General features: G+C 41.5%; 1 protein-coding gene across 13 annotated transcripts in view; it reads right to left on the bottom strand.

The window, feature by feature from the left end:
• Positions 1-24,736, bottom strand: part of LOC126354419 (epidermal growth factor receptor substrate 15-like 1) — a 188,561-nt gene that overhangs the window by 67,624 nt on the left and 96,201 nt on the right. For all 13 annotated transcript variants that reach the window (XR_007565323.1, XR_007565325.1, XR_007565326.1 and 10 more), the window contains 3 exons: positions 4,576-4,664; positions 4,451-4,502; positions 4,296-4,363 (listed from right to left, as the gene is read on the bottom strand). Coding sequence is in view for 9 of the 13 variants with exons in the window: in XM_050004045.1 (XP_049860002.1) it covers positions 4,296-4,363; positions 4,451-4,502; positions 4,576-4,664 (209 nt within the window). In the remaining 4 variants the exon portion in view is untranslated. The remainder of the gene's footprint in view (positions 1-4,295; positions 4,364-4,450; positions 4,503-4,575; positions 4,665-24,736) is intronic.

Here is a 24,736-nt window from a genome sequence, read left to right as displayed (position 1 = left end):
TTGTTATTCACTGTGAAACTCAGTGGTCTGTTAATGCATTATTTGAATTATTTTTAATAATGTCTGTTGTTAAATGGTTTGTTAGATAAGTTGTATAAAATTGCATTGTATGTTTTCCAGAATACAGTTTTTATACTACCAACATTTATCAGTTGCTGAGCTGTATATGGCAGAGGTACGCTGTAATTTCAGTAATATCCTTCTTCCTCAATCATCACTTTTTAAGGCTGTTAACTTTTTTGTAATTTGCTTGACCACATATTAGAGCTTTCAATATTAGTTTTAAACAAAGTAAAATACAAATTAAAAAATATTGGACCAAGTCACTGTGAAGGGTTCGTCCTATATCAGAATCCAAACAGCACCAAAGTGCTCCTGCAGGCATTCAACCCAATACCAGACAATGGGAACATCTTGAATGGAATCTACAGTAAATATAGATCCTGTGAGAGTTTTTATATAATTGAAAGTTAAGTAGTAATACATGTATAGTAGAGTATTCATTATCCAAACTAACTGGGTGACATGGGTGTTTGGAAAATCTGTTGCAGATTCACCAATTCACATTTCTCTAATCTTTTATCAAACTCATATTAAGCTCTCATAGAAAATCTATAACTGACAAAGTCATTGTACAAGCCTGTGATCATTATCACACATCAATATAATTGTCCATCTTGATCACTATTACATCTTTATTTTGATAACAATAAACCTTAACATGTTTCAACCACAGCCATCATCAGAATCAAATAAAAATAAAATAAACAGAAAAAATTTTTATAAAAAAGCTGAAACCTTAATACACACACACACACACACACACACACACACACACACACACACACACACACACCAGTCTTGGTACAAGTGCATGTGTGAACTGATGAGATACAGTACATTTGAGAGTTTTTTTCTACTGAAAGCTGTAGTTTTAACACACAAAAAATGTATAACAGCAATCAAGACCGACAATTACATTGTCTCACACAAAGGACAACACATTTATGTTTAGGTATTTTGCACTGCTTAGACGTCAAAGCTGACAAGTGTTCATAACAGAGTGCAAACATGAGTTTCAACTTTAGCACAATTCCCTGTGCGGATTGAAGTCATGAGTTTCACACCTACCCTTTCCCTTTACCTTTATTTAATATAAGCATTGAAATATCGCAGACGTGTGTAATGTCAGAGGAATTTTAATACTGTTACCAACACTGCCTAGCACCAGAACTTGTTTACCATATAACTGAGGCAGTTTCAGCAATGAATGACGTTGCATTGCAGTAACTCATAAGTGACTACATATTGTGTATTGATGTTAAAGGCACGTTACTAAATTCACTGCTTCATTGTAATGTACATTTCTCAATTTCATCTTACACTGTATTTTTGTGCTACATATTTGACGGTGGGAAACACAAAACACATTGTGAGAAGTTAAAAATAAACAAAAAAGTTTAAGCAAGGTAAAGTGCAGGTTGTAATATCAACAATAATGAAAACGATACTGCTCTGGTAGTATGGGCAGAGTGGTCGGATAAAGGGGTCCCGCGTGCATGAAATGCGAACATATCTCTCTCTCTCTCTCTCTCTCTCTCTCTCTCTCTCTCTCTCTCTTGTGTGTGTGTGTGTGTGTGTGTGTGTGTGTGTGTGTGTGTGTGTGTTTGTTTCCCTTTCTTTTCTGAAAGCTTTGGCTGAAAGCCCATTGTGGAACAGCAGTTTTGCAGTTGTGGCTGTGTGCAACTCAAATGTGTCAACTTTATGGTGAGTAGTAATCTATCCTTTTCAGAAAAGGACTTTTGGTGAGCAACACAAGTGTATAGTCATTAGATACAAGTAAAAGTTGAAGTAGAAAAGAAAAGTTGCTACAAGTGAGAATTAGGAAGTGATTTTGTGGTTACAAGACTTACAGTCTATGCAACCTGTTACCAGCAGCTCTCATCAAATGCTCAAACTGTTTCATGCTTAGCAATGCTCAGAAATCTTCAGACACAATTTTTTTGAGTTTATTGAATAGTGAGCTGGACAGCTTTAGGAAACTGATGTACAGTCACTGACCTTCAAATCCTATTTGTTGAAGAAATAGGAAGATGCCCAATCTGTATAGTCCCACAGTGAGACAGGGGCCACCAGTAACTCATCATATGCTGTAGTCCAAAGGATTCATTCTGTAAGATTTGAAACTGTCAGTAGTAAAATCACTGATGAATATAGTCTAATCACTGGGACCAGTAGCTAATAACCATTCTCATTTTACAGCAGAAATTGAATATCTAATTCTTCTGACAAGAACATAAAGACATCTTGCACCCCCACCAATCTAAGAAGAACAACCCTTGAGTATCTGTGACTGCAACTCACCCAGTTATGCAGGACCACACTAGTAAGATGAAAATGCTTGCTGAATAGTACTAAAACTTTTGGCAAAAGAGCAGTACGTACACTGTATCTTGGGATGCAGAGAGATACACAATACATTCAAAAGATGTATGCCTGACTCTGCAGACAGCATTGCAACAGATCACTATTACGAATCCACTAAGTAAACAAACAGAAAGAAGGAAGATTAGGGTTTAGAGCCCAGTCAACAATGAGCTCCTTGAAGACAGAATACAAGGTAAAGACCATCTTAATTCGTGAAAACCTAAATCTGGATGACCAAATGAGGATTTCAGACCCTCTGCCCGTGAATGCGAGTCCAGTGATTTTAACAACTGCACCACCTCACTTGGTGAAAAAATTAAGTTGCTCATAATACACCTCCTGCAATTTGGAAATCTTTGTCTGGCTCCAGGTGATGATGACAGTTGCCGTGTGTGTGTGTGTGTGTGTGTGTGTGTGTGTGTGTGTGTGTGTGTCTCAGGGGGACTTTGTCCAAAAGCTTAATATTTGCCAGCCTTTTTCATTGTGCCTGCCTGTAACTCAACACATTCTCTTTCCAGTGAGTACCAATCTATCCTTTGCATATTGTTGTTACTCCAGTCAGGGCTTTTCATTGTCTAAATAAACAATATTACGTGTGGCAGTTGAAAAGTTTCTAGCCTGAGATAGTTACCGTAATATGTCTCACAAACACCACCACCGACTTTTATGATGACCCTTTGTGGGTATGCGAGTCAAATTTCGCAGCTCCAGCTTCATTAGTTTTTGTATACTGTAGTATAAGAAAAATGGTGAATATCAAGAGAATCAAGAACCATGGTGTGACTTAATATCTTCATTTGAAGGGAATGATACCCAATGAAATTGCAGAGGACATGCGGAATATACTTAAGGACCTATGCATCCTCCTGCGCCATTTGATAAAAAAAGCACAGAAAATTGGTACGCGGAGTTCTTTTGTATCAGGAAAATCCACCGGTGCATAAAACTCTTGCAACACTGGAAACTCTGCAGGACTGCGGGTTTGAATTTTTTACATCATCCACCATATTCTCTGTATTTGACTCCAGATGTTTTTCTTTTCCCAAATCTAAAACAAAAAATACCTCAAAGGACAATGATGGTGCAGTGAATTGATGCTGTGAACGTTTGGTTGAACTCGAAATTGAAGACCTTTTATTTGAATGGTTTGCAGAAGTTATCTGAGTGTGCATGCGAGTGTATTAGTGTACACGTATATACAGAAAAATAAACTGGTATTGTGAAATTTCTATTATTCTTTACTTTTTGGGCTAGAACCTTTTCAACCTCCCACACCCTAATACTCTCTAATCTTAACTTCCTCATAAGAACTATTTTCCATATGATCAAGTAAACAAATCGAACAGCAAAGAATTACTTGACTGTCAGGTCATAGCTGGAACAGCTTGATAGCTTAGAGGCAAATGATCAGACGATTGCCATTCTTCCCATTTCAGTTAGTGCAACATTCAGTATATTATTAAGCATGCCAGTAATAGGTAGTACATTTATACCAAACACAGTTGATCCCAAATAATTTTCAGCCAGCAAATAAATTTTGAATTATTTCATACAGCTGTGGATTGTCAGTAATGTCTGTCCTTTCACATATGCAAGGAAAATATTACCAAATTCTTCATCTGATATGGGGCACGAGGGAAATAGGCTAAGAGAAAGTAGAATCAAAACTCAAAGAAGATTTTAAAAAGGCAGGTAATAACAGAGTATAACATCCACTTCAGACTTTTAACTTTGCACAGTGGAATAACATAATACAATAGCATGCATACACACATATGAGCAAGGCAAGAAGAGGATGAGGAGGAGAGAGGGAGGGTGGGGTAAAGGGGGGGGGGGGTGTTTGAAAGATTGATTAATGTAATACATACATCCACAGGTGACTTGCTTGAATTTCGGTTTGTCCCATCCCCGAATGGATCAAATGGATCATTCTTGGCTGGAAAAAATGCACAAGCACTAAATAAACTGAAAGACTTGACGCATATTTAAAAAAATGTCAAGTAATACAAGAATGGATTCATACCACTTGTAGCTGGCGTTCCAAAGGAGGTAAATGGATCTGTTACTGATATATCCTGTAACCATGAATAAAAATGGTCAGTATACAGTCGATATTAAACACAGTAACAAGTCTGTATGTTTACTTACTGCTGGTTTTGAAGGGAAGGCAGAACTAAACGGATCACTTGAGCTGAAAGGATCAACTGCAGGAACTGGCTTTGTGCTCTTGAATGGATCTGAAATATTAACAGCAGGTACAAATTGAGAAACGAAAAATTTTCTTCTTTACTACTATGAAACAACTTGTTTAGTATCTCTGAATCCGATTAGAGAACACAATATGGAACACACAGAGTATTTTTCAAAGGAATAAAGATGAATAAAAGCTTATTTTTAATTGAAAATACCTAACAGACTACCATGTGAAAAAACATAATTCCCAACTTTTAGAATATTGAATCCCCTCATGCAGATCTACTGTGAAGATACGAAAGAAGACTGCATAGCAGCATTCTGCAATGATTTATTTATTTATTTACTTTTTTTTTACTTGTTTTGTTCTAGAACCGTTTTTGTAGTGCATTGTTTGTTGAGATGATACAGGACAGCGGTAAACATAATTTATGGTTACAGCAGTCATTGTGACTACATGGTCAACACAGTGAAAGTGCATAACAATATAAAATGACATACTAAACTGCTGCTACGATTGATAGTAGAGATTAGTAAGTGATGCTACACAAAGTAAATGATAGTATGAAATGACATAGCACATAATAAACAATATTTGGTAAATGAGTTTTACTCATTATGATGTTCCAGAAGTTCAGAGTCACAGCAGAAGCAGTGGTCAAGCAAGAATTGTTTCACCTATATCTTAAACGTACTTAATGTTGGTATGTTAGAGTAAATATGGTTATATAACCTAACTCCAGTATGATACATTCCTCTTTTGCATTAGTTTGTGCTTACTGTGCTTATGTGTAGGTTCAGCTTCTGCCTAGTGTCATACGTATGTAAATCACAGTTATGTTGCAGGATGGTCTAGTAAGGAGACTAAAAGCTAAAGGGAAAATGTGGCATATCAGAAACAAAATGGTACAACCAAGAAAAACGTTACCAGGGGGGTTGCTTAAAACACTGTAAAATACACAAGACACCTTTTGTTGTGTTATAAAAAACCACCAGTAATTCCGTGCATGTACAACAAAAAACCACTAGAAAACTACATGTTACAGAAGTGTGACAAATGTCCAGATGTGTAGGAATGTGGTTTCTTCTTCACTGCAGATGAAGATACCATTGGGTGTTCTAGATTATCTCACAATTTATGACTTCACACCCTGCTCCCATTTTTCTCACTGGGTCAGGACTAACTCATCTGTGCAGTGACCAAGTCCAATGTTTGACTTCCCCAAGCATCTTTCGTCACTTTATCGGCTACTTAATTTCACTGGAGTTTTGAGTGGATAGATATCCCGGAAGAATTCCACTACTACTACTTCCTGATGTATCTCATAGGACGTGCAAGTTTATTAGAAGACTGATGGAGCAAGTAAACTTTACATAGACAGTTCTGCCTATGCAATACTTAAAAATCACCATTCCCTCTCATTATCTAGTTACTTAAGAAACAGGCAAAGGTAATGAGATGCAGTTGCAAGAGTGGAGAATTAACAGAAAATTAAAAGCTCATTCCCTCCACATATGAATAAAACAATCCCTCCACATATGAATAAAACAATCTAAGAAAGTTCTTTTCTGACTCTGTATCTCAAATGAAACCAGTAAGAAGGGATCACAATTACATGAGGGGAAACTAGCAGAATACCCAATCATACAGCTCGAAAGACATGTACACACAAGTAGTGCCAAGTGGCTTCCTGATGTCAAAAAATACATTGTTTGATGTCTAACAAGAATCACTTCCAACCGACGAAGGCTACCCGCAATAAATTATACCTTCTGAATATATACTGAAAAGTCTCTAAATGTGTTATGGTTGCAGGATTAGTTTGCTTGATGTTGAAGTTATTAGTGCCCTTAATAGAATACTGTAAAATGCACACGATTAAAATACACAATTCCTAACTGAAATCTGATGCACTGAACTAATTCATACAGAAGCCTAGCCTACAACACAGTTCTATATTAATTTCATAAAATCCATGTACAATATAAAAGCAGTAGATAAAATTCTTTTAACAAAGGACAGTCTGGCTGACTGGGGGGAGGCAAGGAGTGTGTGGGAGTGTGGAAGTGTGGGAGTGTGTGTGTGTGTGTGTGAGAGAGAGAGAGAGAGAGAGAGAGAGAGAGAGAGAGAGAGAGAGAGAGAGAGGGGGGGGGGAGGGAGAAGGAGGGATGGGCAGATGAGCTACACGCCTTATAATCACTTGAAAACCACCTGAATAACAACTTATGAAGATATGAGGCAGTACAGATATGCTGGTGAACAAATTATTGCTTTAGTCCAAGACACTACAGCATGACATACACAAATACATATTCCCTGGATTCTGTGATGCCCTGTTACCAAGCAAAATTACATCACCCTTTCTTCAAGTGGAGGTAGAGAAGGGGATGCCAGATAGTCTGGACTTCCTCTGCTGGATACATACAGTGCATACACAGACAGGCACTAAGGCAATCTGACCATATAAGGCATGTAGTGGAACAGTTAAAATGATCTGCACCACAGCCCTCAAACACATACAATGTAATTTAGCATTAAATATAGTGATAACATCAGATAAACAAATCTCTAGGGTTTATTCAGAGAACAAATCAAAGCTGACAATGTCACCCTTACTTCGGGGGGGGGGGGGGGGGGGGGGGGGGGGGGGGGAAGCCTACCAGTGACAACGTAGGTTTATCTCATTTCTTGTCACCAAATTTTACTGCTAGGAAGAATTAATAGGTCTTAGTTCTTAAAATTGTCATTTGAGTGTGATTTCTTGTGAATCTAGTTACTTGATTCCTTATTTTGATGTACACAATAAAAATATACAAGGGAACCTATGGCCCAAGAAGTGCAGATCTACACACTGGGCTTGACAGCATGACACACATCAAGAACAACACTGGCTTGCTTAATAATATTTTTACTTCTGTGAAGCAAACACATTTGCACATATTTGTGTGTGCACATGTGTTCATGTTTCCACGCACGTGCACATTTCCGTATCTGAAGCAGGACTTTGCCCGACAGCTTGTATCATCATCTTGATAGAGGGCACCAAAGTCAAATATTTATCAAAAGAATGCAGTATTTTTTCTACTTAGAGTGTTAATTATTTAATCTTTCTTTCTTTTCACAATCAGTTTTGGCTTATGAAGCATGGGAAAGCATATTATGTTACCAAACCGTAAAGCACACACCATGGTGTGAAGGTAAATTACTGGAAAAATAGTTGTCTTTAAATTTGCTAAACGTCTAAATTGGTGGCTTCTTCCAAATCTCTGACTCCATTTGTATTTGTTTGCAAAATACAGCTTAATTGATGTCTTGGCATTTTATATTTGTGCGCATCAGGTGGGAAATATGCAGATCTCTTATTTTTCTTGACCAAAGAATGGAAGAGTGGGCATCTAGTAAGCTCAGTCTGTACTTAGAGAAAGGAACAAATGAAATAAAATAATCAAAAAGTGTTAGAAAAAGAAAAGTTAGAAAACGGCAAGTTTGAAACTTAAAATTTTGCTTACAAGGAGGCCATCCGGCAATCGAACTTCTGTAATTTTTTTTAAATTTATGATTGTGAAGTTCAAAACTCAAATATCAATGCCTCAAAGCAACCCAATGCTACTATCAAAAAGACTCAAGAAAATCAATTTTCCACAGAACCTGAGGTCCTTTACTCCCTTAAATGAAGGCTATTTTCATGACAGGCAGTGTGGCTCACTTGGTACTCCTGGAGAATGGTAACGAGGTAATCAATGGACTGCTTGTTCAAATGCCACTATAGATTTTTTTCATTTTTAAAATTTTTGGTCAATTTGAATATCTTCATTTAAATATAAAATTCATCAAACTTATGCAGATTAACATATATCAAATCATTATATTTCCGACAAATGCACAATTTCTTGTTTCTAATTACACATCACATCCAAAATTCCAGTTTTCATTGCAATTATACGAGGTGCGATAATAAAGTAATGAGACATATTTTCTTTGCAAGGTGTGGCAACCCTGCAGGCTTGTGAAGGCACAATATCTTTGACATTGGTCTATAAGCTGTTCCTAGTCCAAGCGGCACATTGATGCAACTCAGTCGTGAGTTGTGATGTAGTAAGTTAACACGGAAATGGAACCGCATAATATTGCGCAAGGGTATGCCATTTCTTTATGCGTTAAATTGGGTGAAAACGCAACGTCAACTTATGGTAAGCTTCAGAAGGCTTTTGGAGAGGAGGTTATGTCATGAGCTCAAGTTTTTTGTTGGCATAACATGTTTAGTGAAGGCAGAACGAATGTTGAAGATGAAGACCGCAGTGGACGACCATCAACTTCACAGATGGATGTCAACTTGGCCACGGTGCTTGAACTCGTACGATCTGATCGAAGATTATCCGTGAAAATGATTGCAGATGAAATGAACATCAATCGAGAAACAGTTCATCTAATAATAACTGAAGGTCTTGGTATGAGAAAGATTTGTGCAAAAATGGTCCCCAAACATCTAACACCACAACAGTGAGAAACACAGAAAAATGTGGCAGTCGATCTGTACCAGCAAATGAAATCAATCCAGGATTGTTAAGGTGTTATCACTGGTGATCAAAGTTGGTTTTCTCAGAATGATCCAGAGCCAAAACGCCAAAGTTCGCAATGGTGCTCAAAGGGATCACCCAGACCAAAAAAAGCTCGCATGTTAAAGTCAAATGTGAAATGCATGCTTGCGTGCTTCTTTGATTCCAAGGGAATTGTTCATGGAGAGTGGGTGCTTCCTGGACAAACAGTTAACCAACATTACTACAGAGAAATTTTAGGAAGACTTCGTAAATGAGTTCTTTGTGTCCATGGCAACATTGTTGATAATTGGATTCTGAATCAGGATAATGCGCCATCCCATACTGCTCTGTCAGTACAGCAATTTTTAACCTCAAAACAAATTTCAGTACTACAACAGCTACCTTATTCACCAGATATTGCTCCGTGTGACGTTTTCTATTTCCAAGTGTCCGAACGGCAGTCGAGGGACACCAATTTCGAACAACACAAGGGGTCCAAAAAGCTGTGACGAGGGTCTTGGAAGTGTACGTGTGTGTGTGCTTGAGGTTTACGGGCGCTAAACAGTGTGGTCATCAGTGCCCAAACGCATGAAAACAGGAACACATGCAGTGAAGGGACTAAGACGAACAGCGTACAAGGGGAACAGCTAAAAGACACAGACCTGACGCAGTTCCAAATCCTCGCATATGGAGGCAAAACAAGAGGAGAGGGAACGCACTAAAAAAGGAAAGGAAACACAAGGAAAAGAGAACAGAAATCGAAGGGAAACAAGGAGGTAATCGTTACTGGCGGACCTCTTACCTAAAACCTGGGTGAGCCAGTCACCAAGGAGCACATTAAAACGCTCTCCCTAAAAATCCGAGGGCACAAATTGGACAGGACACAAAACCACAGTCGTTGCGTCGTCTTGCAAAATAGAGGGCAAATCCGGTGGCAAAGAAACCACTGCCCTCTGGTCAGAGAATAAAAGACAGTCAAGTAAAATGTGGCGGACAGTAATCTGGACTCCACAGATTGGGGGGGGGGGGGGGGGGGGGGGTCCTTGGGCCGGAGTAAAAAACCATGCGTTAAGGGACTGTGCCCAATGCGGAGGTGAGTCAGGAGAACCTCATCCTGCCTGCATGACTGGTAGGACGTATGCCATGACCGCGTGTTGGCCTTGACCAGACGCAGCTATTTTCACTGACTGCCAGCCACTCCTCTTCCCATTGATGCATAACACGAAAACGCAGGAGGGTGGTAACAGCATGGAGGGGGACGGCACATTAGACAACGTGAGGGAGGGAACATGATGCATCTTTGGCAGCCACATTCGCCAGTTCGTTTCCCCTAATACCCACGTGCCCCGGCACCCAGCAGAAACAAACCTCCTTCCCCTGCCGCCGTTGCAGGTGGAGTAGGGCATCATGGATGTTCTGGACGACCGTATCCGCTGGGTACAAGTGTTGCATGGTCTGAAGGGAGTCAGAACAGATGAGGAACATCAGACTGGGAACACATCTAATCCGCTCCAATGCCCACAAAATCGCAAACAATTTGGCATCAAAGATGGTAAATGCCGCAGGAAGCCGTAACTTGACGACTCGATCAGGGAAAACAACAGCGCAACCAACAGACTTCCCCTGTTTAGAGCCATCCGTAAATACTGGTACACGGTCGGGATGCTGGTGTAAAATATTGGAAAATAAGGAGGTAAAAACAAACGCAGGAGTGCAGCTCCTCCGGTACTCTGACAAGTCTAAAAGGACGCTGGGCCTTTGGAGCAATCAGGGAGGCAGGTGGGTAAAACCTTGTCTTTGTGGGGCTACACGCTCCACACCAAGGGACTCAAGCAAATGCTTGGCACGAATCCCAAATGGTCTCGTTGCCCTGGGACGACTGGAAGAGAGACGTTCCATAGGCAGTCGGGCAATGGTAGGGTACGCAGGGGAGGTACAACAGGCAAGGAATTGACACACCCGTCGCACCATGAGGAGTTTCGGCGGGATGGCGAGTGGCAGTTCCCCTGCCTCAGCGCACAGGCTGGGGATGGGACTGGTACGGAAGGCACCAGTGGCCAGCCTGATACCCTCATGGTTTACTGCGTCAAGAATCTTCAGATAAGGCGGCCTTGCTGACCCATAAACGGTGCAACCGTAGTCAAGACGCTATCAGACGAAAGCCCTATAAAACTGCAGCAGACGCGCCCGATCTGCTCCCCAGGACCGATGGCTCAGACTCTTCAAAATATTCAGTGCCTTCAGGGCCCGCACCTTGAGGTCTTTAAGGTGAGGCAACCACGACAACTTGGAATCAAAAGTGAGGCCCAGGAACCTCACAGAGTCTCTAAAAGGAAGAACGGTGTCCCTCAGACGCAATTCAGGGGAGGTAAAAAGAGGCCGAGAACGATTAAAATGAACACACACACACACACATTTGTCTGCAGATAAGGTAAAACCCGTCTTCGCAGTCTATGCCTCTAATCGCTTTATCGTAAGCTGCAACTGCCGACTAGCAGTGACAAGACTGGAGGGAGAACAGAAAACAGCAAAATCGTCCACAAACAAGGAGCATTGGGCAGGACTCCGGATAGTGGACGTGATACTGTTAATGGCGACGGCAAAGAGGGTGACACTTAAAACGCTTCCCTGAGGAACACCATTCTCCTGCACGTACAAATCAGATAGCACATTACCAACCCGATATCGAAAGAGGCAGTGGGAAAGAAAGGACCAAATGAAGATGGGGAGACGGCCACAAAAGCCCCACTCATGGAGTTGATTGAGGATAAAGTGGCGCCAAGTAGTGTCATACGCCTTATTAATATCAAAGAATACACTTAGACATTGCTGGTTACGTAGGAAGGCCTGTTGGATGGCCGCCTCAAGCAAGGTCAAGTTGTCGATAGTTGAACGACATCTCTGAAAGGCACACTGAGAGGGACTAAGGAGCTACCTGGTCTCGAGCTGCCAAACCAGGCGACGGTTGACCATGCGTTCCAACGTCTTCCCGACACAGCTCGTCAAAGCAATACTTCGATAACTACTGGGAGGTGTTCGGTCCTTTCCCGGTTTGAGGAGGGGAATCAAAATCGCCTCCCTCCACGAGGCAGGGTATGTGCCGGATAACCGTATCATATTAAAACAATTCAGGAGGACTTCCTTGGATGGCAGCAACAAGTGCCGCAGCATGCTGTACCGGATTTGATCATGACCAGGTGCAGTATCATGAACCACAGACAGCGCCAAATCCAGTTCCCACATTGCAAAGGGGCAGTTGTAGGGTTCAGAATTTGGAGACCTGAAGTCCAAGTAACCCCTCTCGATGGCAGTGCGGTAGTGGCAGAAATCTGGATCACAGTTAATAGTGACGGTAGATTCCGCAAAAGATTCTGGGCAATGTGTCTCGGCACCGTGAGGAGACATCCCTGATGCAGCAATACCGTGACAGGTAGTTGGCTGAGTTTCCCGGAAATCCTCCTGATGGCTTCCCATACTTTCGTAGAACTGGTGGAGTGGGAGATGGAGTTCAAGAACAATTGCCATGACCGTCGTTTGCTCTCTTTATCACACGCCGCGCTTTGGCCCTTGCCACCCGAAAGGCCGCAAGATTGTCAGCTGAGGGACGGCACTTTAAGCAGCGCAGAGCTGTACGGCGGGCTCGCATGGCTGAGCGGCACTCAGTGGTCCACCAAGGGACAGGACGCCTCTTGAGATGACTGGATGACCGTGGGATTGACAATTCAGCAGCATGGGAGATCACTGCTGTAACATGGTCTACCCATTCGTGGACGCGGTGTTCCAAAACAGCCAGTTGGCTGAAAAGTGTCCAGTCAGCTCTGCAGAGGTGCCACCGGGGCTGCACTGGTAATGCTATAGCCTCATCGACGAGGCGAATCCAAAAGGGGAAGTGGTCACTAGAATGGACGTCAGCAGCAACCTCACACAACGCAGAATCCGCGAACGCTGGAGAGCAAAAGGAAAGGTCAATAGCTGATGACGACCCTGAAGCAGTACAGAAATGAGTGGGAGCACCAGAGTTAAGGATGCACAGTTCTTCAGACATCATGAGGATTTCCAGAATGCGAACCCTGGGGCAAGTAGTCGGAGAGCCCCATAAGACATCATGAGCATTGAAGTCCCCCAGAAGAAGAAATGGGCGGGGGAGTTGGCTAATAAGGTCTGTGAGAGCCTCAGAGTCTATTGCATCCTGAGGCGGTAAATAAACTGAACAGACTGTGAGCCTCCGACCCACAAGAATGTCAACTGCAACTGCAAGTCTGTAACGAGAGGGAGCTCAGATGAGGGGTGCATGTCACGGGCAAAAACCACAACACCACCCTTTGCCCTTTCCCCCGTCAGATCATCTTTTCGATATACGGTATAGCCCCGTAAAGGAGGTGCATCAGTGGCCCGAAAATGTGTCTCTTGGAGACATAAACACAAAGGGCGCTCTCATACAAGAAGTTGTAATTCGGCCACATGCGTCCTGAACCCATTCAGGTTCCACTGTAATATAGGAGCCAGTGATCAGGGTGCTTGAATTTTCACCCTGCCTCTGAGCTTTGGAGGAGAGCCCGTACTGGCCGGAGATTTATTCCTGGGGCGAGAAGATCACCCCCGGTCGACATCAATGTCCATAAGCTCCGATGACGACCCACGGGAGATGTCAGACAGTATGATGGCCTTGTCATCGGACCGACCCTGACTAGTCTCCTCAGGTGGCAAAACCTTCACCTTCGGCGTCTTCGTCTGGGGGCTTAGAATGCAGAACCTTGTCATCAGTTGGAGCTTTACTCGCCTGGGCAGAAGGTGCCATATGGGGAGGGGCAAAAGGACCCCTATGTCAGCAACCACTGCCTTGTCCGACGTTGCGGGGAGAGCCGCAGGTTGCAAAACAACCGCAGCAGCACAAGTGCACTGGCAAACGCAGGTATTAGTGCTAACACTAGCAACCTCCGTTTGCGTAGCAACAGCGGCTATTTGTACCTGTTTTTTCAGAGCGGAAGCGAAAGATGTTGAAAACACAGGAGGTTGCATGGCCTTAAAGAGCTTCTTGGCCTTACCATAGGGGATGTGCTTAGATGTTTTAATTTCCTGTATCTTCCGTTCTTCGAGATAGATGGGGCAGACCTGGCTCCAGACAGGGTGACTCCCAGAGCAATTCACGCACTTCACAGGCGATGAACAATTGGCTCCGTCATGGGCAGGCTGACCACATTTACCACAAGTGGCTATCCCATTGCACCCCAACGTAGTATGCCCAAAGCACTGACATTTAAAACAGCACATTGGGTTGGGGAAATATGGCCGTACTGGCAAACTTAAGAACCCCACTTTAACATGCTCTGGGAGTCTCGGACAACTGACGAGGTCCCACCGACTAGTTTCATAATATGCTGCATGTCAACAATACCTTCGTCAGCCAACTCGGATTTTAACTCGTCTATGGGGATATCCACCAAGTCCCTATACGTCACAACACCCTTACTATAATTCAAAGTGCAGTGGAGCTCGGTCTCAATAGCATACTCTCCTAGACAGGTTGCTTTCTGAAGGGAAGCGACTTGATGGGAACTAGAAGGCTCAACTAACAGAGTCCCATTGCGCAGTCGCTTCACAGATTTCAGTGTTCCTGCAATTCCCTCAAGACCCTTGTGGATGTAAAAGGGAGAAACCCTCTCAAAGCTTCCCTCCTTCCGTTTAATAATCAAAAACACATTCTGATTATCAGCATGTGCTCCGTTACGACAGTCTGTTAAATCTCTAGCAACATCAGGCGCTAGAGGACTCGCAGCGCGTAGCCGCTTTTTCGATGGGGTGTGTTTTCCTACCAGTGGCCCACCCAAGCCACTGGTAGGAGGAAATATAGAGATTGAAGGGTCCATTGCGATCCCACGAGTAGCTAGAGAACTAAAGGTCTGCATGCCTGAGTAAGCCTTATACAACTGGGATGCGGCAGGTGCCCCACAGGTTGCCCGCTTGCGACTGTTCCACCCCAACAGCCATGCATCTTATAGGCGCGGAGCACACCGTAAGAAGATTGCGTTTTCTTTTTTTTTTTTTTTTTTGTTTTTGTTGAGGTTGTGTCAGTGTGTGTGCAGATGGATGTGTGTGTGTGTGTGTGTGTGTGTGTGTGTGTGTGTGTGTGTGTGTGTGTGTGTGTGTGTGCGCGCGCGCGCACGTGCGAGTGTAAATTTGCCAGCAACTCCTCTTGCATTATGAGAATGAAGGTTAAGCCTTTCTCCATTCAATTGTGACAGGAGAAAAAATGTGGGAACACCATTACAGCTATGGAATACTGACACACTCAGCTGGAAAAATCATGGCCACAGTGTTCTGGGACACAGATGATGTTATCCATGTTGATTTCCTTGATCGTGGAACAACAATAAATTCAGAGCGTTACATCACAACACTGCAAACTCTGAAATGACAGCTAACAAGGGTTCGAAAGGAAAAGGGAAATGTTTTCCTGCAGCATGACAATGCCAAACCACACACTTCATGTGCCACCACAGCAAAACTTCAGAAACTGAATCTCACCACCGTACGACGTCCTTCATACAGTCCAGATTTAGCACCGCCTGACTTCCATCTGTTCCCAATAACAAAAGACTATCTGTGGGGACATCATTATGCTTCTGATGAAGACGTTGAGAGAACTGTGAGACTGTGGTTGCAGAAAAAGAGTGTCAACTTCTTCCATGATGGCTTCCGAAAACTTTTTCATCATTGGCAGAAATATATCGAATTGGCTAGTGATTTTGTGGAAAAGTGAATAGTGATAATTAAAGATCACATTCTAAGGATTATTTCTGCATTTGGTTTATTAAAATATTCCTATTCAAATCGAATTAATGAAGATGGAGGCATTACTTTTCACTCAACCATTGTACGTTAGACAATATTATCAATTTCAAAGCAGTTTTTGAAATTTTGTTCTAGGTTGAAAGTTGTGGCGCTCCATGAAGGCCTTTCTTTGCTGATGTGTAGTGTCCTCTCGAACAAGTATCTTAAAAAAAAAATTATTGCAGTCTTAAGGATGTACAATAAAGGTCTAAAGTCAGTTATGCAATTTTTCTGGTTTATTTAAAAAATTAACAATAGTAATAAACAAAAATATTTCAGTTCCAAAGTAGCGCGTCACCCTTGTCTACCACCATAAACTTCTTTTAATTATCAAAGCAGAAGAGCTGTTCAATGACAGTGAGTTGTCACTTTGAAATTGTCTTCATAAGCTCTGTTTTCGACATGAAAACTTTGTGTCACTTCTCATGATGATGACTGTCTGAGACAAAGTGACCCGAGAAGGGCAATTTCTGAATGCATTCAAAGACATCATGCAGCTAGAAACGTCACACACTGAAAAAGATGTGGATGGACAACACAGCACAAGAAACGACGAACACACTATTAGGCCAGGGAAGCAGCATAATCACCCTTCTTCACAATGGCTCTGCTCACAGCTCCGTTCTAAACTGTTTATTGTTGTCTATCCCAAGAAGCAAGACAATTCTCATGAGAAAATGAATGCCAAAGTTTTCAGAAAGTGATCTTCTAATGTTCTGCTTCAAAATATTCCTTGGAATTCAACAACAGTAATGGACTATCCACCGCATCACTCTGTTGTGAGGCATAAAAAAAAATGGAAATGATCGTATGGCATTGTTGGCTAGGAGTCCCCATTCGAGGATGTTTGGCTGCCATATTGCAAGTCCTTTTTTTCTTAGTTGACCCCACTTCGGCGACTTGCGGGTCAATGATGATAAAAATGATAATGAAGGGCACACAACACCCAGTCCCCTGCTGGGAATCGAACCTGGGCTCCCAACATGTTAGGGGGTAATGCTACCGCTACGCTACGCTACGCTACGAAGGCGAACTGTGAGGTATAAATCCCCAACAATGCAATGGAGGAAAGTGGATATTTTACTCTGGGTGCAAAACATATTCCACCAGATAAAGTTGAATCTGAGATGAATAATGCAGAGTTAACAGAACTTGTAATGCTGTACAAGCCAAGAATGCCAAGCTACCATGTCAATGAATTGACTTATGCTATAGGACATAGATTAATCAGGCTTCCTCCATATCATGCTCATTTAAATCCATTTGAGAATATATGGGCATATATGAGTGGAACAAAGAATACAGATTACAGCAATTACAAGTTGCTTGCACAGGTTATGCCGAGAGACGGTACAGGATAACAAGTAAAAAAAAAAAAAAAAAATAATTGTCTAAGACATGGTTATGGGTATTACGTTAAGATGCACTTGTTAGTAATGTCAATCAAACAAGGGAAGGAGGAAGGGTGCCAGCAACTGCACAGAAAATAGAAGCTGGAATGCAAACAAGTTTATGGAGATGCAATGGTATGGCACACAAACTGTCTGGAGAATGCTTTGACAGCAAGCATCAGTGTTGCCTCTCATAAGCAAGCATTAATGGCTTTGGTAAGGGAGGAAGGAAAAAGAAGGGAGCACTCATTATGAAGATAACCATGTATGTAAACAGCATCTGTCTGATGGATAAGGCATAAGTGCAGTACTTGCAAAGGTAGGAAGCTGTAATGTGACAATCAGTAACACTGCTGAAGTATTCTGCAAAAGAGACAAAAAGTAAATAGACTCACCTGGCTAATCATTGATTTTTTAAGTTTCTTTTCTGTACATGTTGAGTTACCACGAGTTTGAGATTGGAAAACGTGGAAATTAGTGTAGGGTGAAATGTCAGCACGTTGCTCCTTATGGGAAAAAAAACCTTCTTCCTTTTCCGCTTCAATAAATTCAAGAACCTTATATTGTTATAGACAATGACTTGATAGCAGAAAAAAGTATTTTGAGTAGAAGTAACAAAATAACGATGAAGCCAGATTAAAAAAAAAATAATAATAATAATAAAAGAAAACTTTCAAGAAGGGGGTCATCCATAAACGCCTCCCCCCCCCCCCCCCCCCCCCAATATTAAACAATTTCTGGGTTAGATAAAAACCTGCTAGCAAGCTGAACCAACAATTTTAAAAGAGCAATGAAAATATTACAAGACATAACTTTTCTTCCTGAAAACTGAATTAGATGATGCCACTTATTTAACATGAAAATGAACACTGTTAAGTACTATTGTTAAACAAAATAGCTATCAGCTGAAACAACTGATACAGTAAATGTAATCAGACACTTCCTTTTTATTTTTGCAATGAAGGAAGAAAATGAAGTTTGGTCTTATAACACCATAAGTTAACTAATGATAATCATTTAATGAAACTTGTAGATTATAGGAGGATTGTAATAAGTAATGTAATCCGAGTTTCATGACATCTTTTATGTAAGTGAAAGAATCTGTAGTGCAACATGAAAATTCTTCAGCGTAACATATTCCACTATTATCCTCTTCGGCCAACAAAAGATGTTTGTTAGAGTGGAAAATGTATTTTAGATAGTTGTCAAGTGGAGACAATTCCTCTGTGTGCACCCCCGCTTTATGTTTGTGCAGATGAACTGTGGGAATGTCAGCTTCAGACACTGGCAAAGCATGATGGAGAATAAAATGCTCCACCAGTCGTGGTGAAGCACTGCTTCTTTGGGATGTTGTAGCTTGGCAGTGCCTTGGAGGACAAGGAGCAAAAAGAAGTGCACAAGTGTGTCAATGAAGAAGAAAACAAATAATGAACAGTTACTAGAACCATCTCTCAATTCTGGCTAATGTCAGAGCAATAAGTGTGTATTTTAAAAATATCTGAGACCTGTCCACCAGGATTTGTCATTGAAGTTGTATGTAGAGAAAAAGAGAACATAAAACACAGAAGAGTTAACAATACACCGTTTACATAATTACATAAATAATTGGCAGAAACCTGAGCACTCTTACAGTCCTTGACCCTCTGCAGACAGAGACGAAGTCATGGGGGCAGAAATAGTGGCACTGCACAGCAGGTCCACAGTACCAAGAAAGCTACAAGAAGGTGACCACCAAGTTCAAATAGGCAAAGCTGACCATGTGAAGTATGAGGTTGACAGAGCAGTTGAGAACTGGGGGCTTAGTTATGACTTGTAAACAGAGAGCCTTTTATTTCATGTCAATGTACAGTATTATTATTATTATTATTATTATTATTATTATTATTATTATTATAAGTTTCCTATTATCCAGTTATGAATAACTTACAGGTTATCTGTTAATTTTTCGATCCATTTTAATACAAAAGGGGAAGTTCTCCAAGACTATTTTTATTTTCCACAACACTCAAAATGTATTTCAGTTAAAGGAGTCATGCCATAATCTCTTTTTAAAATTTTATTAAATAAAAAAAAAGAGACATGTACAATGGACTTTGCCATCGGTTGGGTGGCTTGCATGTCTAAGTGGCACAGATAGCCACACTGTAGGTGCAACCACAACAGAGTGTTATATGTTTAGGGGGGCAGACAAATGTATGGCTCATGAAGAGGGGCAGCAGCCTTCTCAGTAGTTGCAGGTGCAACAGTCTGGATTATCGACCGATCTAGCCTTGTAACATCAAGCACAGCAGCCCTGCTGTGCTGGTACTGTGAACAGCTGAAGGCAAGTGAAACTACAGCTGCAATTTTTCCTAAGGGCATGCTGCATTACTGTATTTTTAAATGATGATGTCATTGTCCTCGGTAAAATATTTCAGAGGTAAAATAGTTCCTTATTCGGATCCCTGGGCGAGGCCTACTGCAGAGGATGTCATCACAAGGAAAAAACTTGGCATTCTACTGAATGGAGATTCATTCATTGGGCACATTTCGTTTAAGATTCATGAAAGAAGGTTGTATATGTGGAAGAGGCCTGGAGGCACTGTGATGTTTCAGACTGATTACATAATGGCAAATGAGATACTTGTAGTAATAGTTCAGTTTTGCTATTTGGTCAACAAATTATGCAAGTGAAACACAGATGATAAATAGTTTAGGCAAGAAGAGAATAGAAGCTTTTGAAATGTGGTAGTACAGAGGAATGCTGAAGATTAGATGGGTAGATCTTGTAACTAATGATATGGCACTGAACAGAATTGGGCAGACAAGAAATTCGGGGCACAACTTGATTACAAAAAGGGATTGGTTGTTAGGACACATTCTGAAACATCAAGGGATCATCAATTTAGCACTGAAGAGAAATGTTGAGGGAAGTGGTGGCAGGGCAGGGTGGGGTGGGGGGGGGGGGGTGGAGATTGTAGAGGGAGACCAAGAGATGGATATATGGATATAATAAGCAGATTCAGAAGGATGTATGTTACAGTAGTTGTTTGGAGATGAAGATGTTTGCACAGGAAAGAATAGCATGGGCAGATGTGGGAAACCAGTCTTCGGACTAAAGGCCGCAACAACAGAACATTTAAAAAGATAGAGTGTTAGTTTCCTTGGAACTGCACTGAGCAGCTAGGACAGTACAAACTGACTGGATATTTCTGCATATCTGGGCAACCATAGCACAACTGAAGGGTTTATAATGCCTCAGTTCTGATTAATCCTGGGATATGAGTTCACAATTTTACCGTTAAGCCACTACATTATGATTACACATATTGTAACTATAGCTACAATTAAAAAGCATCCTCGACCTGAGGCAGCTGGCAGTGAGCTGGTGCTGTTTTCAGTACAGTTTACCTTGTGCTCTATCTGGAGTCTGTACTCCACATCCACATTCTCAATTCTTTATGTCAAGTACTGCTGCTGTCATTGTTGCACTCTCAGTATCTGCACTGTCGATTCCCAGGTTTTGCTGAATTTGTGCCCAGTGTCACAAATCATGAGGTTTTCTGCCACCTTTATTGCTATTGATTCTCTTTTAACTCTATCCCAGTATCTGGGGGTTTGTGCCAGAACCCTCATTTTTTCATAGTTAATGGAATGATTAAGTTCCAGACAGTGCTCACCAATGGCTGATTTAAGTTACCTGTTCCAGCCGAGTGTGCCTTTGAGGTTTTTGGCAGCTGATGCCAACTGTTCTAGTTGGTTTTCATAAATCCAGGACATCCTTCATGTTTCCCAGTAGTCCTTTTATTTTAGTATGTGGGCAGAACACAGTGCTATGTTTCTTGAGAATCCTGCTGATCTTAGCAGAAATAGATCCCACATAAAACGGATGAGCCACAGTCTTCGCTTCATCTTGCTCTTCTTTTCTGTCATGTGACAAAGTGGCTGGTTGAAAAGCCTTCTGAATCAGACTGTGTATCCACTTCTGATGAAGACTGAGTGCAGATGCTCTATTTCTGATGTCAAACTATCTTGGTCTGATGAAGCGTGTGCCTTGTCCATCAATGTCTTTACAACTTCTCTCTTCTGTGCTGGGTGGTAACAGTTGCTACCTCAAAGGCATAGTAAAGAACACATTGGTTTGTGACACACACTGTAATCAAATGACCCATCTGCTCTTCTTTTCACAAGTACATCCAGAAATGGCAGCTGACTATTCTCTTCCAGCTCAATGGTGAACTTTATATTTGGGTTGCATGAGTTACGACATTCCAGGACCTCACTGAGCCTCCCCCTGTCATGAGGCCAAATCATAAAAGTATCATCCATACCTAAAGAAGCATGTGGGTTTGTATCTAACAATCTCTAATGCTTTTTCCTAAAATTTCTCAATAAACAGATTGGTATGCCTGAACAAGTCTGTCAAAGCATTGTCAAATTTTTTTGCAATTGTGCCTGTGAGTCTTTCAGTGGTATCTAACTACACAGGGAGACAGCATTGCATCAGATTCCATGACAGGTACTTGCCTGAGACATTGCAAGAACTTCAAGTTGTAGACGTGATGAATACAATTCTCCCACATATGAGCACAGCAATTTCTTCAAATTCTTAGTTGCTGGGTATGCAGTTGCACCAGTGTTGCTGACATCAGACATAATGGCATATCTTCTGTATGTATCTATAACAATCCACACAGTCTTTGTGGAATTGGTACCACCTAAATACAAAGTTCACTACGGAACTGGAGAACAACGGTCAGCTGCCATTCTGGACGTACTCTCAAAAGGAGAGCAGACGGATTGTTTGGCTGCAGTGTGTATTGCAAACAATGATTTATACAGGCTAGCAACAGTCATAACCCAGCACCGAAGAATAGGCACATGTAACTTCTCAACGCAATATAGTTTGACATCAGAAATAGAGCATCTATGAGCAATCTTCATCAAAACTGAACACACAGTCGAACACTGAAATTCCTTTCAACCAGCCACTCTGCCACATAATAGAGAAGAAGAGCAAGATAAAGCAAAGGCTGTGGCTTACCTGCCCTATGTAGGATCTATTTGTGCCATGATCAGCAGGATTCTCATGAAACATAACATCAATTGTGCGTTCATGAAACATAACAAGTGCGCATTTTGCCCACCTACTAAAATAAGAGAACTACAGGGAAATGTGAAAGATGACCTGAGTTTATGAAAACCAAATGATTAGAATGGGGGGCATCAGCTGCCAAGAACATTGGAGCCACATTTGGATGGAAGAAGCAACTTGAATCAGCCATCAGTGAGCACTGTCTGGATCTTAATCATTCAATTACTATGAAAAAATGACAGATCTAGTAGAGACCTCCAGATATTGGGACAGCGTTAAAGAGAGTCAGTAGAAATAAAGATGACAGAAAACTTAAATTGTGACACCGGGTTCCAAGCCAGTCAAGTCTAGGATCCTCCAGTGTAGTTGCTAACAATGCAACTGTGCCAGCAGCAGAGCTCAACAAGAATCCCAGATCACTGTCAAGCACAATGAACCAAAAGCTGAATGCCAGCTTGCACCCAGGTGCATGTCTCAGGACATTTCTAGAGGAAACAGAACACAGACGATTTGCCCAAAACCAACCGTATTTGTGAAAACGTTTCTCCAAAAACCATTCACGGCAGGAAAATACTAGTTAACATGGAATTTCAGCAATGTCCTAACAAGCATTATGGAAACTTTGAAAGTGTTCAAGCTTGAGATTGGCTCTGCCAATTACAACTTCTGTATGGATGCAGACAAATAATGTATTGAGCAAACAGTGTGGCAGATGACAGAAGCTGCCAAACGTTATTGTTGTGGTCTTCAGTCCTGAGACTGGTTTGATGCAGCTCTCCATGCTACTCTATCCTGTGCAAGCTTCTTCACCTCCCAGTACCTACTGCAGCCTACATCCTTCTGAATCTGCTTAGTGTATTCATCTCTTGGTCTCCCTCTTCGATTCTTACCATCCACGCTGCCCTCCAATACTAAATTGGTGATCCCTCGATGTCTCAGAACATGTCCTACCAACCGATCCCTTCTTCTTGTCAAGTTGTGCCACAAACTCCTCTTCTCCCCAATTCTATTCAATACCTCATCATTAGTTATGTGATCTACCCATCTAATCTTCAGCATTCTTCTGTAGCACCACATTTCGAAAGCTTCTATTCTCTTCTTGGGCAAACTATTTATCATCCACATTTCACTTCCATACATGGCTACACTCTGTACAAATACTTTCAGAAACGACTTCCTGACATTTAAATCTATACTCAATGTTAACAAATTTTTCTTCTTCAGAGATGCTTTCCTTGCCATTGCCTGTCTACATTTTATATCCTCCCTACATCAACGATTATCAGTTTTTTGCTCCCCAAATAGCAAAACTCCTTTACTACTTTAAGTGTCACATTTCCTAATCTAATTCCCTCAGCATCAACCGACTTAATTCAACCACATTCCACTATCCCCATTTTGCTTTTGTTGCTGTTCATCTTATACCCTCCTTTCAAGACACCGTCCATTCCATTCAACTGCTCTTCCAAGTCCTTTCCTGTCTCTGACAGAATTACAATGTCATCGGCGAACCTCAAAGTTTTTATTTCTTCTCCGTGGATTTTGATACCTACTCCGAACTTTTCTTTTTTTTCTTTACTTCTTGCTCAATATACAGACTGAATAGCATTGGGGAGAGGCTACAACCCTGTCTCACTCCCTTCCCAGCCACTGCCCCTCGACTCTTATAACTGCCATCTGGTTTCTGTACAAATTGTAAATAGCCTTTCGCTCCCTGTATTTTACCCCTGCCGCCTTCAGAATTCGAAAGAGAGTATTCCAATCAACATTATCAAACGCTTTCTCTAAGTTTACAAATGCCAGAAACGTAGGTTTGCCTTTTCTTAATCTTTCTTGTAAGATAAGTCGTAGGGTCAGTATTACCTCACGTGTTCCAACATTTCTACGGAATCCAAACTGATCTTCCTCAAGGTAGGCTTCTATAAGTTTTTCCATTCGTCTGTAAAGAATTCGCATTAGTATTTTGCAGCTGTGACTTATTAAACTGATAGTTCGGTAATTTTCACATCTGTCAACACCTGCTTTCTTTGGGATTGGAATTATTATATTCTTCTTGAAGTCTTAGGGAATTTTCCCTGTCTCATACATCTTGCTCACCAGATGGTAGAGTTTTGTCAGGACTGGCTCTCCCAAAGCCGTCAGTAGTTCTAATGGAATGTTGTTTACTCCCGGGGCCTTTTTTTGACTCAGGTCTTTCAGTGCTCTGCCAAACTCTTCACGCAGTATCATATCTCCAATTTGATCTTCATCTACATCCTCTTCCATTTCCATAATATTGTCC

The sequence above is a fragment of the Schistocerca gregaria genome, chromosome 3 (assembly GCF_023897955.1).
Source record: "Schistocerca gregaria isolate iqSchGreg1 chromosome 3, iqSchGreg1.2, whole genome shotgun sequence".
Lineage (NCBI taxonomy): Eukaryota > Metazoa > Arthropoda > Insecta > Orthoptera > Acrididae > Schistocerca > Schistocerca gregaria.
Note: the sequence above shows the minus strand (reverse complement) of the source record. Positions and strands in the feature narration are given on the sequence as shown.